This window comes from Vicia villosa, linkage group LG5, assembly GCF_029867415.1.
Source record: "Vicia villosa cultivar HV-30 ecotype Madison, WI linkage group LG5, Vvil1.0, whole genome shotgun sequence".
NCBI classification, from domain to species: domain Eukaryota; kingdom Viridiplantae; phylum Streptophyta; class Magnoliopsida; order Fabales; family Fabaceae; genus Vicia; species Vicia villosa.
In genome coordinates this window covers 53,625,254-53,639,558 of record NC_081184.1, presented here as the reverse complement: position 1 = coordinate 53,639,558, position 14,305 = coordinate 53,625,254, and the positions used below count along the sequence as shown (strand labels likewise).

At 35.3% G+C, this 14,305-nt stretch overlaps 1 protein-coding gene across 1 annotated transcript; it reads right to left on the bottom strand.

Moving 5' to 3' along the window:
- Positions 1-10,971: 10,971 nt before the first annotated feature.
- Positions 10,972-12,631, bottom strand: LOC131606635 (protein JINGUBANG-like). The gene has a single exon (XM_058878821.1). The coding sequence runs from the start codon at positions 12,487-12,489 to the stop codon at positions 11,284-11,286; it is 1,206 nt and encodes a 401-aa protein (XP_058734804.1). The 5' UTR covers positions 12,490-12,631; the 3' UTR covers positions 10,972-11,283.
- Between the last annotated feature and the right edge of the window lie 1,674 nt (positions 12,632-14,305).

The window sequence follows — 14,305 nt, the reverse complement described above, 5'->3', positions numbered from 1 at the left end:
AAGGGACGAAGCGCTATCGATACTCATCATGGTCTTGAGGAAGCTCACAGGATCAGTCTTCTTGAGTTGCTCTAGTTCTGAGGGAGTAGGCATCGCAGGGGCTTGCTTCAAAGTAGTCACAAGAGTGACTGTAGTCCCAAGGTTCGAAGTTTCATTAGAACCAGGAGTAGCCAGTTTGGAAGTTTCTTCTGCAGCATCTTGTTCAGATATAGTGTCTTCGCTGCCAGTTGGTTGTCCAACTGCGTTACCACTATTCGAACATTGCGGATTTTCCTCCATAGTTTCATCTTGATGAATGGGTGGAGACTCATCATTTGAATGGCTTTCTTCAGCAGACGCAGTCGGAATAATGGTTGCAAGAGGTTGAGTGTCTTCGAGAACGGGAGAAAGCACATGAGATTTGTGTTGAGAAACACCTGCGATGGACAGTTAAAGTCGATCAAAACGGAGGAAAGGGCAGAAAAGTCCATCTGTCTTTCAAAAGAGCGGACATTTACCTCGAAGGTTGTCAAGGTCAATGTGTAAACTTGAGGCTTTGAGATCAGAAGTAGCGGTACCAGCATCATCCTACATTTACAAGGTAAAATGTGAGCTTAATCATTAGAATTAGAATGTAAAGAAATGGTTAAATGGTGAAACCCAAAATACCTTGGTCGGAATGTTGTCTGGACTGGAGTTATGACTCTCCATAATGGGGATAGTGCTAGCAGTCTTCAAGGGTGAGTCCTCAGAAGATACCTTGTCACTCGAAGAGGTGAGCTTCGAAATCCCAGATCCCTTTCCTTTAGCTGAAGGGGTGGCAGCTTTTTGTCTTTTCTTTATCGTTTGTCTGGTGCGAGGAGGAGATTTATCTTCATCATCTGAGTCGGCTGTTGGAAGAACTTTTCGCTTCGAAGGCGCTGGAGGTTTCGAACTCTGAAGTACATATTAAAACCAAGTGAGTGACATTCATTAAATTTTACAAGCTAAAATATAAGGTATCCATGTACCGTAGGCTTCTTGCCAGGGGTGACAAAATCACTCCCACTCGCCCGGGTGTTCCTCGAAATTCCAGAACCCTTTTGTACAGGGGCTTCCTTGATTTGTCTCTTTCGAGCAACAGCTGTGAACAAAATATAAATCAGTATTTCAATGAAAAAGGAGGAATTAGTCGAAGGATTGTCTAAACCCCAACCTTTAGGTATTGGAGTCAAAACGCGAACATGCTCAAGATCTATATGAAGATGTCCTTTGAAAGTATCCAAGGTGTGCTTAGTCGGGACCACTCGTTCAGCGCGTTTTTTAGATTCTTCCTGAAGAATTTTTATGAGATTCCCACACACAAACCAGTCTGGAAAAGGAGGGCTTAAGGCCACCCCAAAATCAGCACTAGGAAGTGGAGGAAATTTTGGAGGATGAAGTTCGAAAGCCACTTTATAACGTAGTTCAGGTTGAACAGACGTAGGCAATTTCAACTTATCCAGTTTAGCAGAAAAATTTTCACGTAAAGTAACTGCAGCCTCACGAACGGTCCGACTAAGGTCATCAGGCCTATAGATAGTTTCAAAGAACTTTTGAAATGCTTGAATTTCTTTAATATGAGTTGAAGTACCTTTCTGGAAATTCTCCTGCACATCAGCAAAAGCTGCAGTTAGTTCCCGAGTAAGGCTTTCAGCATCGAAGATTTGCGTAGAATAATATTCTGTCCACCATTGATGAAAATCTATGGTAGAATAAAAAGCAGGCTCGAAGGAAACGGGAGACAAAGTGGTGATGCCAACATATCGGGAGATTTTTGATTCATATTCATATTCTGTCAGATGCGAAGTGTGTAGACACATATGATTCCTTTTGTCATACAAACACTTTGGTTTGAGTTGGATCAACCCAAATTGTCTTGAAACCAGATTTGGTTGATAGCAGAGGAGACAACAATGACTTTTTGGAGATCGAAGTCGGTGATATAACAACTTTGGGGTGAGGAAAGCTTCCCAGATGGCCATAGATTCAGCTTGTTGATCAGAAGAAGTTGCTGAAAATTCTCGAGTAAACCATTCGGGACCCACCTTACGTTGTACGAATGGAGCCCTCAAAGGAGTGAATTGATGACGTTCAGCGAACATCATTATGAATGCCAGGAAGGTTTCACGAAGTTTGCCACTTTCTTCCTTTGGAGTTAGGTAAGCCAATCTGGTTCCTTCCACTGTTCGATCCTTTATGGCTGCACTTTCTTCGTCCACAACATTTTTATATGGGAGGTGAGCCTCGAAAGTGGCATTAAGCCATAGTTGCAACAGCCAGAAAGGACCAGCGAAAAGAAGAGATCCTGTTTTATAGTTCTTAACGAGGTCCGTTGCTTCACCAAGGTTCTCATAAAGAAATCCTAGAATTAACTGGCCTAGGTTTAACTTTATCCCAGCATTTAACTGGTTAGCCATGCAAAGATATCTTTTTGCTACTTGTATGGACCTAGAGCAAAAGACATATCTCGAGAGCCAAAGTGCTAGAAAAGCTATGTGTTCTTCGTCAGAAACGTCTGGGTCCGTTTCGTTGTGGTATTGTTGAATGAAGGCAGTATACGTGACTGTTGCTTCATTAAAATTGATGGTGTCAGTATCCATGAAATTAGGGTCGAAGGTTTCCCCAGTTGGTCGAAGCCCTGTAATGGCAGCTACATTGAAGAGGGTAGGGGTAACCATCCCGCATGGAAGGTGAAAAGTATTGTGAGAAGCATCCCAGAAGTAAACTGACGCTACTAGCATGGTTTGGTTATATTCTAAGCCTGTTTTGGATAATTGGATTAAATCATAAATCCCTAGTTGTTTCCAGAAAGGCGCTTTTTGCTTTTCTACCTTCGTTAATCAAGCATAATACAGTTCAGGATCCTTTGCTAAAGGGATTGACCTAAAGACTTTCACAAAATTGATTACATAGTTTAACCTAATTTTCTCTAAGGCCAAAGGAGTTTCAGTTGAGGTCTCTTTTGGGCTATCGGGGTTGGCTGAGACTGGGTGACCTTCATCGTCTATCTTATTCTTGCTAACTAAAGGCCTAGTTTTATAATAAGCAGGAAAGAATTTATTCATAGAGGAGTTATTTTCTCCTGGTAAAGGACCCATGAAGGCATGAGTTTTTCCAAAAAGTTCAAAGGGAATGATTACCTGAGAAGCATAGATGGCGCGCGCCTCTGCAATATTTGGGCTTGGTATGTGTTCTTGATTCCCTGTCCGCGTAGGATTTTGAAGTTTTAGAACGGGTTGAAGAACATTTGAAGAAGACGCCATGGATAAGTTTGATTTGGGAAATGGGTTTGAATATAACCGAAGATGTTCTTTTCTGTGGAGAGAATGAGGAGATAGAAGTGAAAGTTATATGAAGGTAGGAGTTCAAGTATTTAAAGGTTTAACGGAAACCCTTTCAAATCTTTTGGGTAAAAGCCAAGAGACACGCGGCAGGCGTTGATTTAATCCAACGGCGGTCAAATAATTATTAGCTTTACTCCTAGTATATAGGAGTAATGATCATGAAGTAAGACCAGAACGTGGGAATGTAAGTTATGAGAAGACATCTTTGAAAATAACAAGACGTTTTGGAAACAGAGTCATAAATGATTATGACGTCAGTCAATAGTCTTGGAACTCTAAGAAGTAAGTAAAACGAAATCTCGTTATAACAAGAAACGCCTATTTCTCTTGTTTTCGAAACAGGCATTTATTGGGGGCAATTTGTTAGCTGAAGATTTCGTTTGGGAAGAATATCCTTCGAAGGTTTGAAATTCGAAGGAAGATGGTTACTGATGACCATCTTTGAGATAAAAAATGGCTACTGATGGCCATGTTCGAGAATGATGGTTTAAGTTAGGACGGAGATAGTCATCTTTGGGGACTTAGACGTTTTTACGAAATATGTAAAGTACTGAAGCTTAGTGTATTTTCGTGGCATTCTCGATTCTGATTACGTTGCCACGCGTCGAAAGAGGATTCAGGCGGGAGGATTTGAATTTCGAAGTAGTTTATATAACTGCACAAAGACAGATGGCATCCCAAGGATTCTCGTGAGTAACGTGGCATCAGATTAGTGTAGGACCGTTAGGGTCGAAATTAGTAAAAATAAGGGTCTTAGTATTAGGATTCTGGGTGTTCATTTTGTACAAATCACTCACATATTGCTCAAGTATCAAATGTTAAGAGAACGAGTTTCGCTGAGAAATGTACGTATGACACCAACACCATTTTAAATACATTTGTATCTTTCTTTATTCAAGTATCTTTTGATATTATTGCATTTCGTTTACTTTCTGTCATTTACATTCCTGCACTCTTTATCTTCATTCTACTTAGTTTCGAAGCATTTACGTTTCTATACTTTAAGATTCTTGCACTTTATAGTTTTGTCTTATATTTTATCTTTATCTTACCCTTCGCTGATGTTATATTTACGTGTATAACAAGGTGATTGTTAATCTTTATTTCTTTGATTAAGTATTTCTTATTTCGAGACAAGCCAACCATAGACATAATTCGAACTATCATGAATAACAACCTTTTTGACTATGTCCTAGGATCAATCTAGTCGATCCTGCGAGTAACCAAATCATATTTATTATAGTTTGGAAGACTAGCGGTTGTTTACCGGAAATCACCGTAAACAGTTCGCTGATGGTGTATTTCAATAGATGTGATCAAAGGAATTTTTAAGGAAGCTTCTCAAGGTTTATAAATGATATGTGATGATCATTTGACCTCTTAGTAGGTTGAGATGATTATTCTGTAATAGATTTATCAGTCTGGTTGTTTAAACAAACTCTCTTATCAAATAATTCACAGAGAAAGATGTTAAACATCTTTTATCAAGGTTAATTGGGATTTAAGGTAGTACACTTTTTAGAGGTTGAATATTCAAAAACTTATGATTAACCATCTAAGTAGGTGGTTTATTATTTGTTCATCAACTAAAAAATATTATTACTAATGAAATGTTTGAGGTTGTAACATTTTTTAAGAATGGGGTTCAATTTGGATGAAAAGGGTGTCAAAAGCACTATGTCAAAAATAAATATCAAATCAAGGCCCAAAAGTCCAAAAAAAGATGAAAATAAGAAGGATAATCAATTACCCTAATAAATTAGAGCCTCCATGCATTTCAAACTTCAGATGAAAACAGATTGTATCTTCTCCTTCAAAAAAATCAAATTAGAGCATAGATGGTGAACATGCGAAATCTTAAAAATCATCATCAAATAATCGATTAAGCCTCACAAATTATCGATTTGGAAGCCTACTTTGAAAATTTTTGGCTATGATAATTTATGGGCCAAATATTCAAGAATTTTGTGGAGTTTCTACAAGTCCAAATGTTCAAAAACAACACTATAAATAGTTAATCTCATTCCTCTCTTTTGCATTATCCTTATCTCTCTTATTTTTATTTCTTCTCTGTGATCTTGTTCTTTGTGTGTGTATGAATATTAATTTAGTATTGCATCATCATTATGGCACCCAAGAGATTCAGATCCCTTTCTCTGGCTTATCTCTCTGATGACTTCTCATCTCAAGAACAAGAAGGGAAATGTTGGTGTAAGCCCTATAGGCCAATACTTTTGGTACTTGTATCGAATTATTTGTTAATAATAAAAGGTATTTCCTTATTATGTTTGTTTTTCCAAAAATAATAAAGTCCCTAGAATAGTTAGTCTGTTTAATGAAATGTTAAGTGAGACTTAATCTTGAGATCCCATTAAACATAAGGACACTATTCTTAAAGTATCCATAGTCGAACTTTAATGTGAAGCGGGATAACATTAAAGCATCAAGACTATTATGAAGATGGACTGATGATCACATCTCATGGATCATGGATAAGGAGTTATCAAGTCTTGACATATGTATAACTATTAGGAGTAATATTTATACTGGATTGACCCGCAATGAGAATACTACATAAAATTTTATGCAAAGTGTCATAAGTTATTCTCATGGTGATAAGTGGTGTATACTACTCTTTGACCTGAAACCACTATGGACCCTAGATGTAGAGTCAAGTGCTTTATTGCTGATCAAACATTTTCCGTAACTTGATGCCCATAAAGACAGTTCATGGGTACTTCACAAAGCATGCTAAGGGACATGAGTGACCTAGATGGAATTTCCCCATCCTCCATAATAGGATAAATTTCTAAGGGCCCAATATTGAACTGGACAAGGGTGACATGGTCTATGCCTTGTGTTCAATATAGACATAAGGGGAAAAGGGTAATTGTACACACAAGCATTATCACACAAAGGTTTTTGTCAGATCACATGACATTTTCGTGACTTGGGTAGAAGTGATGTGTTGCTAGATACCACTCACTATTTATTATGTTAAATGTGTGATTTAATATAATTTCCGATGTCGCAAAAACCTATAGGGACACACACATAAGGACAGGTTGATGAGAGACAAAGTAAATAAAGAACACCGTAAGGTACGGTGCACTTAAGTGAACTCGGAATGTGGTAAGATACCACATGCTTAAGTAATATATAGCTTAATTAGGCTTTTAGCTTACAACCTTAATTGGGCTTTTAGCTTGTAACCCACACAAGTGGTTCTATAAATAGAACCCTTATGTTGAAGCAATTGACTTGATGAAAATTCGGTCTGAGAAATCCTAGGTGTATTTTCTTCTCTCTCACTCAAAGCCTTCATTCATATCAGCTAGCACTGATACTGAAGGGATTTGTTCGTATGGACTGAGTAGAGGCGTTATTCTTCATCAACGCTCGTGATCACTCCTTCGATTCAACATCAAAGGTTTCAATCGCCACAAGAGGTAACCGTTTCTATCACTAATCATGCCCATTCGTAAGGATCACTACAGGAAAATTACAATTTCTACAGCGTATTATTTCGCGATTTTCCTTAAGGAAATTCTTTCAAGAATACACAAATAGGACGATCTTAGGCATTCATACCTTAGATTCTAAAATCTTTCAAAAATGTGAATTCTTCAAGATGTATGAAGAATAATAATTAAAGGTATTTATATGCAACCCTCCAAGAAAAATTTATCCATCATTAGTCAAGATGTTCTATTCAAATCTATACTCCACCGATGGGATTATCTACTATGAAGTAAGAAAACACAAGATATCTCTGCCTTTGGAAGAATTTGATGATATTTTGTATCTACACCATGATGGACCTTATTTCAAGCCAGATGAACCAAAAGAATGTGAGAATTTCATGTATAAAAGTATTTCCTACTCTTTTCTATTGAATCCAAAGTCTTCTGTGTAATCTCCATTCACCGTGGGCTTTGTGCGTCTGGAATTTATTCTAATTCATTATGTGGAAAATCATATATTGTTTCCAAGGAAGAGCAACTTAAGTCACTTAACTAGGTCGAATGTTGCCGTAGTGTGGTGGCTTGCCAACATAAATTGAAACTAACTAGACATGTGCACTGATCTAACACATGTTAAAGACAAAAAGGAAAGTATATGCTTTCCATATGGTGACTTGGTCATGGAGATCCTGGAACACGTCGAATGAAACTTTGAAGAAGAAGTGTCTAGCAAAATATAGCAAAAAGAGGAGAGACAACATTGCGGATGATGCAGTACGGAATAGTTGACGGGGAGATATTTTAAAATCCCCTTAAAGGAAAGAAAAGGGCCATGGAGCAACAATGATGTCCTTTACAAGAAGCTCCTATGAGTCTAGAATATTTTGACTATGATATCCTTGAAATACCCTCGATTGAAGACCTACTTAAGGATATCATCAAGAGAGTAATGCGAACTGATAGAAAAATTAACTTCTTGGCCTATCACTCTACATAAGACTTAGGGTGTGTTTGGTTCAAATGAGGGGGAGGGGAGGGAAGGGATTTTAATGGAGGGGAGAGAAAGGGAGGGGAGGTGAGGGGATTTTTTTAATCAGATGGGTGTTTGGTTCAAACGAGGGAAGGGGAGGGGAAGGGAGGGATTTTAATTAAAAATATGTTTGGTTCCTGAGAGGAGGAGTTTTATTAATAATTTACATTTTTATCCTTATTATCTTATATAAGTGATACAATATGATATTCAAATGTGAAAAATCTATACATATTTTTTTGTTAGTAAAATTTCTAATATTGAGTGACTAAAAAGTTATAATTTACTACATAACGTTAAAAAATCGAGATCACTTAATTCGAATAAAATGTTCAAAAACAAATTAAACTATATGTTGATAACAACTTTGAAATCGTAATGAATTATTTAACACATAAAATAATTTATTATTAAATATAAATAGTTTAAATCTTTTAATAAAATAAATAAATTAAAATGAAAATTTTAAAATTTGATATAAAAGAAAATATGATAGGATACATAACAAAATTAGAAAAAAATATAAATAAACATAAAAGAGTTATAAAAAAATAAAAAAAGTGAAATGATTATGATTTATATTAAGGACAAAAATTTCAAAATAATTTGAAGATGGAGAATAATTATAATAAATTGATAGAAGCAATCGAGAAAAATCACACAGAAGAGAGCAATAATACAAAAGAAAATGAATAATTTTAAAAGATTAAAATTAAACTGAGGATATTATAGTAATTATAATAATTTTTAAAATATTAAAATTGAGATTCCCTCCCCTCCCCTCCAAATCCCTCCGATTTGGAGGAACGCAAAAAGTGTGTTTTGGAGGGGTTTTGCTCCCCTCCCCTTCCCTCCCCTCCCCTCATAAAATTTGAACCAAACACATTTAATTAAAAATATTCCCTCCCCTCCCCTCCATCTATCCCGAACCAAACACACCTAGGGAATCTAACTCCAGGGCTGTTCACTAATGATGATGAGGATACTAAAGAGTAGTCTCAGTTATGTGTTTTAGTTCTAGCAATTAAGTGTGTTTACCTTTATGCATTTTTAAAGTCTTCAAAATTCTTAGCTTTTTTCCCTTGTCAGTATTTGAACTTTAGTATTTAAATTTATTAAGAAATGTTTTTCCCCCTTTATTAAATTATGTTTGACGTATATTAATTATGTTCTTGCATATTTACAATTACTTTCTAGCATTCTTTTCTTCATTTTTTATTATGGCAAAGGCGAAATAAGTATACTTTTTGGGGGAATAGAATATACTCCTTACTCATGTGAGAGGGAGTTTAATCACTCCAAGATTTAAGGCTCTTGTATGACTAAAGTAAAATATAAAGACGCTAATACTTGAAGCTTCAAAGTTGTGAAAGAGAGAAAGTGTGAAAGCTCGCTTGGTCGTGTCCGCTTGAGTGACAAGTGTCTTATAAAGACATAAGGGTATTTCTAGAAATACTATGGATAAATCACACACAAGTCAAAGATAAAGATGCCAAAACAAGTGTGAAAGCTCGTTTGATCGTGACCTCCGGAGTGACCAATGTCTTATAAAGACACAAGGGTAATTCTGCAAATACAATGGCTAAATCACACCCTAAAACTTTTGAGAAGCCTCTCATATTTTAATTAAATCACAAAAATTGTTTTTAAGACCTATTTAGTTGATTATAAGAGTGTCTGATTGATTGAAAGATATTTTCAAACTGAATAATCGATTAAATCTTTCCTAATCAATTAAATCATGCTTGGTTGAGTCGAAAATCGATTGAGACAATCTCTTAATGATTTCTAATGACTATATATCAAAATCTTCCATTTGTGACCTTAGCAATCGATTATTTAGGATGTCTAACCGATTAACCTAATCGATTAGAGTATTCATTTGGCCCATGGATTATTTCCAAATTTACACCACACATTGACCTATAAATATAGAGTTTCTCTATCACTTTTTCATTTTCATAAAATCAGAATAAACCTCACTTTTCATTTCTCGCATGTGTTTTCTTGAGTCTAAGTGAGGATAATCGTGGGTTAGGAAAAAAAATTAAAATTTACCAAGAGTGTATCATCTCTTGAGTACATAATTCTTCCATAAGTAGTTGTTATTTTGGTTGCGAGCTAAACTAGTTAAAAGCTCTTCTTTAATGTGAGGATTGTCTTAGGAAGTCTCCGCTCGGTTCGTGAGTTTCGCCCTGAAGGAAAAACTCTCTTTTGGTTCGTGAAAACCTGTTAGTGAAAATTTGCACAATAATTCTTGAGTTCAGTCCGGCTAAAAGCATTGTCACTTCGAGATCAGGATGGTTAATATCTCTCTTGGATTATGAATTCAACACGGTGTAAAAGCTCAATAGGTTCAAGATCAGCTCGGTAAAAATCTCATTTTATTTTGTGGTCAGCCCATGTAAAACCATGAGTCGGTTCGAATGATAGCCAACTCAAAACTCCATTTTTGTTCGAGATTGGCCTACGAAAAATCTGTATTTGGTTTGAAGACCAACGCTCTAAGCTTTGTTCGATGTTTGGTTAGAAGTTAGCTAAAAAAATTTAATTTTCTTCTATAAGAAAGTTTGTCGGCAAATCTTTCTAAAAACTCTCAACTTTATTAAATACTTTCAAAAATAATTTTTTGAGACAATAGTTAGTGTTTTTGATAAAACCTGCATAATTCTTTGGTGTTGATTGTCCACAGAGGGAGCGAGTAATATTTGAAACCCACGGTATACTGAAATAATGGGGACCTGGGAGTATAGAGATGGGTTGTTGGAACTCCATTGATAAAATTAAAGTTATCTTGTAGTTTCGGCTATACCTGTATAGTATGTATAGTGAGTGAAATTGGACTCCACTAACAATAATGAATAAGTTGATTACATACGGAAACCATTTGGCTAACGAATATGTTAGATAAAATCAAATAATTGTTTGTCGCAAGAATTTTTTTCGTTTAGTTTATTTTAGATGTTTGTTTTAGCAGCTGAAAAGCTTCTAATATATGGTATTTATCTGGATTTTGGAGACAGCACAACCTCTTAATTGCCTAAATTAGGGAAATAAAATGCAACAATTTCATTGAGCTACAAATGGATGCAACATGCGTAACCCACAAAAGAACAATAATCATTTCCTTTGATTTAATCTTTTATAGACACAGTTACAATTGTATAGAAACATAAAAATGTATAATCAAACCAAATCACTCTCCTACATCCCCCAATTTCACTCTACAATTCTACAATCACTTTTAAAGAAGAAAAAAATAAGAATGCATAAACAACAAGTACAAACGAAAAAACCAGAAAAACAAAGCTTCAAATGTTGGAGCAGAGCAGAAGAAAATTCCAAAAATGATGAAAGAAAGAAGCAAGTAGACACAGCAAAAAGAGATCATGTGCTTCTTCTTTATAACCCTTCAAAATCAACCTGTTATGATGAATTGAATCATTCAATGTAGATAGAGTTTTTCTTCCTCCTCTACTTGTTGTGTTTTATCATACTTTGGAACCCACCAAACTCTCACACTTCTATCAAGGCTACCACTGTACAACAAAAACCCACCACCAATTCTATTAGACAATGAAGCTTGCAAACATTTCACAGGCCCTTCATGTCCTGTTATAACCCCAACTTTACAAACTTTACCAAAACACTCTCTTTTCCAAATACCTATACTTTTATCTGCTGATCCTGTGCACAAATACTCACCTATCAAACACATACACAAAACAGCCATTTCATGTGCCTTTCTCTCACAAACCATTTTCCAATTCTCACAACCACCATTATTCCTTTCATACCCTATAACATAACCATCAGAGCCACCTCCATAAACCCATTTTCCATCATCAGAAACAACTACAGAATTAAACGAAACATCTTTATGACCCTCTAAAACACCTTTCAAACAATGCAAACTTTTCCCTTCTCTTCCCCATGCCTTAATTTTCCCATCTGCAGAAGCAGAATAAACAACCCCTTTACACGCTACCAACCCATTGATAGCATCATCATGAGCTTTAATTGACTCCAAACACTTCAAATCAGAAACACCCCACACTTTAAGTGTCTTATCCCATGACCCTGAGTAAACCAACCCATTATGAACAACCAAACAAGAAATGCTGTCAGCATGTTCAATCCACAGCCTCTTGTGATGCCTCCTCGTTTGAACATAATTACTCTGTTTCATAAACTTCCCCAAATAGTCTTTTGTTGTCGGAAGTGTATCCACGAGCTTAAACACATTCTCCGAACTCCTAGACACTTTCCAAACACGAATCCTGCTATCTTGATGAGCTGTGAAAACCTTGTTACCAACCGTGGCAAGTGCTTTCACAGATCCGTCGCCTTGTCCGAATTTGGCAAACAACCTTAAATCTGGTTGTTGCCATACTATGATGTCTTTTCCCTGTGAAGCACTCAATATGAATTCACCACATAAGGCTAAACACGAGACAGAGCCAACATGTCCTGAAAGAATAGCCAATGATCGATGAGAAAAGGATGTGAATGATGGTAGGTTGCAGTTGAGATGTGGTAGGTCGAATATGTTATAACTATCATTGGTTTCAGTGGTGCTACAGCTACTGGTGTTGCTCCTAGAACTAGATGACGGAGTTGAAAGTTTGGATTTTGATACAAGGGTATTCATTGGATTTTGTTGGGGAATAGAGGAGAAAATGGGTTGGGGGAGAAGAAGAGCGGTGGAGAGAGAAAATTAAGAGAGAGAGAGAGAGAGAGAGAGATTCCTTGATGAAGAGGGAAACGTTAATAATAATAATAGAAGAAGGGGGTGAAGTACAACGGCTATCTTGACTTTATAGAGAGATGTTGCAATTTGTGTGTCTTTGTTTGTTAAGGACAATGTCCCTTTTTAGTGTTCGTTGCTTCATTCAGCTGTTGAGCATTTTATGTCTATGTATTTTTTATTCCACCAATTATTATTTGCCACATGCTCAAAAACTGAAAAATGTCTAAATAATCAGAAAATTCTTAAGTATTCCACCAATTGATTTTTATTGAAAAATAGTTGGTACTTTAGTGAATAAAAAAGGAAAATTAGTGAATTTTTTTACAAATAGATAAAGTACTTTTTTATTCATATGATAAGGTTTGTGGTTAATTTTTAATGATATCCAGTAATTACCCACAAATTTTTATAGAAAAACTTAAAAGAAAAAAAAACAAGAAACTTAGATCTCATAGAAAAAAGAAAAAAAAAACAAGAAACGTAGATATCTGTTATTAACAATGGTGGATCTATAATTCTGAATCAGTGGTTTAATTCAGCAATGCTATGTGTACACTAAAGTGTACACCTACACCGTATTGGTGTATGTACGGACGACACTGTTCATGCACGGACGGTACTATTCACCGTCCGTACATGAACAGTGCAATATTATATTAATATTTTTTTTAAGTTTTTTATTTATTTTTTTAAATATTATTTTTTAAAAAAATATTTTTTTATATTTTTTTAAAAAATATTTGACAATACTTGCAGATTTACTTCCGGATTTACCTGAATTTAAAATTATCTGCGGATTTACCTAAATTCGTAGGTAAATTCGCAAGTAAATCTGCAGATATTGTCAAATTTGTAGGTAAATATGCAAATAAATTCGCAGGTATTGTCAAATTCGTAGGTAAATCCGCAAGTAAAATCCGCAGTTATTATCAAATCCGTAGGTAAATCCGGAAATAAATCCGCAGGTATTGTCAAATATTTTTTTAAAAAACATAAAAAAAATTTAAAAAAAAAATATTTTAAAAAAAAATGTAAAAAAAAAATTAATATAATATTGCACTGTTCATGTACGGACGGTGAATAGTACCGTCCGTACATGAACAGTGCCGTTCGTACATACGGTGTAGGTGTACACTTTGGTGTACAAATAGCATTATTGTTTAAAATTTGTTCCTATTTTCTTCCATTTAATATTTCATTAATATATGAATAATGTCTTGTAAAGTAGTAAATATGTAGACACTAGATACAGGTGCGTGAATTCACTAAGTTATTTGACAAGAAAATATGAATACTAATTATTTTGTCGTAGTCATTTTTCCTTTCAATTTATTCTCTATTTTAGATTACATAACTCACATTTTTTTATCCAATCAAATAACTATAGTAACTAGTTTGTAGGAACAATAATCATTGCTTTAGTGCTTCCATTCATCTTCCTTTTTTTTTTTTTTTAAAAGTCGTTTTCTTTTTACTGCTTTGACGACCTTTGCTTTCCATAGAGTCTGTTATAATTATTTGGAGGTTTAATATCATTTTTGTCTCTTATCTTATACTCGGAATTTAGTTTGATCCCTTAACTTTTAAAAAGATTATTTTGATCCCTCAATTTTTTCGATAACGTGTGACCTGCAAGACTGATTTAGCAACCGAAAAATCGGTCACAAAAACTATTTTCTAGGGTTTTGATTGTTGTTATTCCTCTTCATCACCAAAC

Bases quoted from the DNA above. Each gene is read 5' to 3' on its own strand.
- LOC131606635 (XM_058878821.1), bottom strand. From the start codon at position 12,489: ATGAATACCCTTGTATCAAAATCCAAACTTTCAACTCCGTCATCTAGT.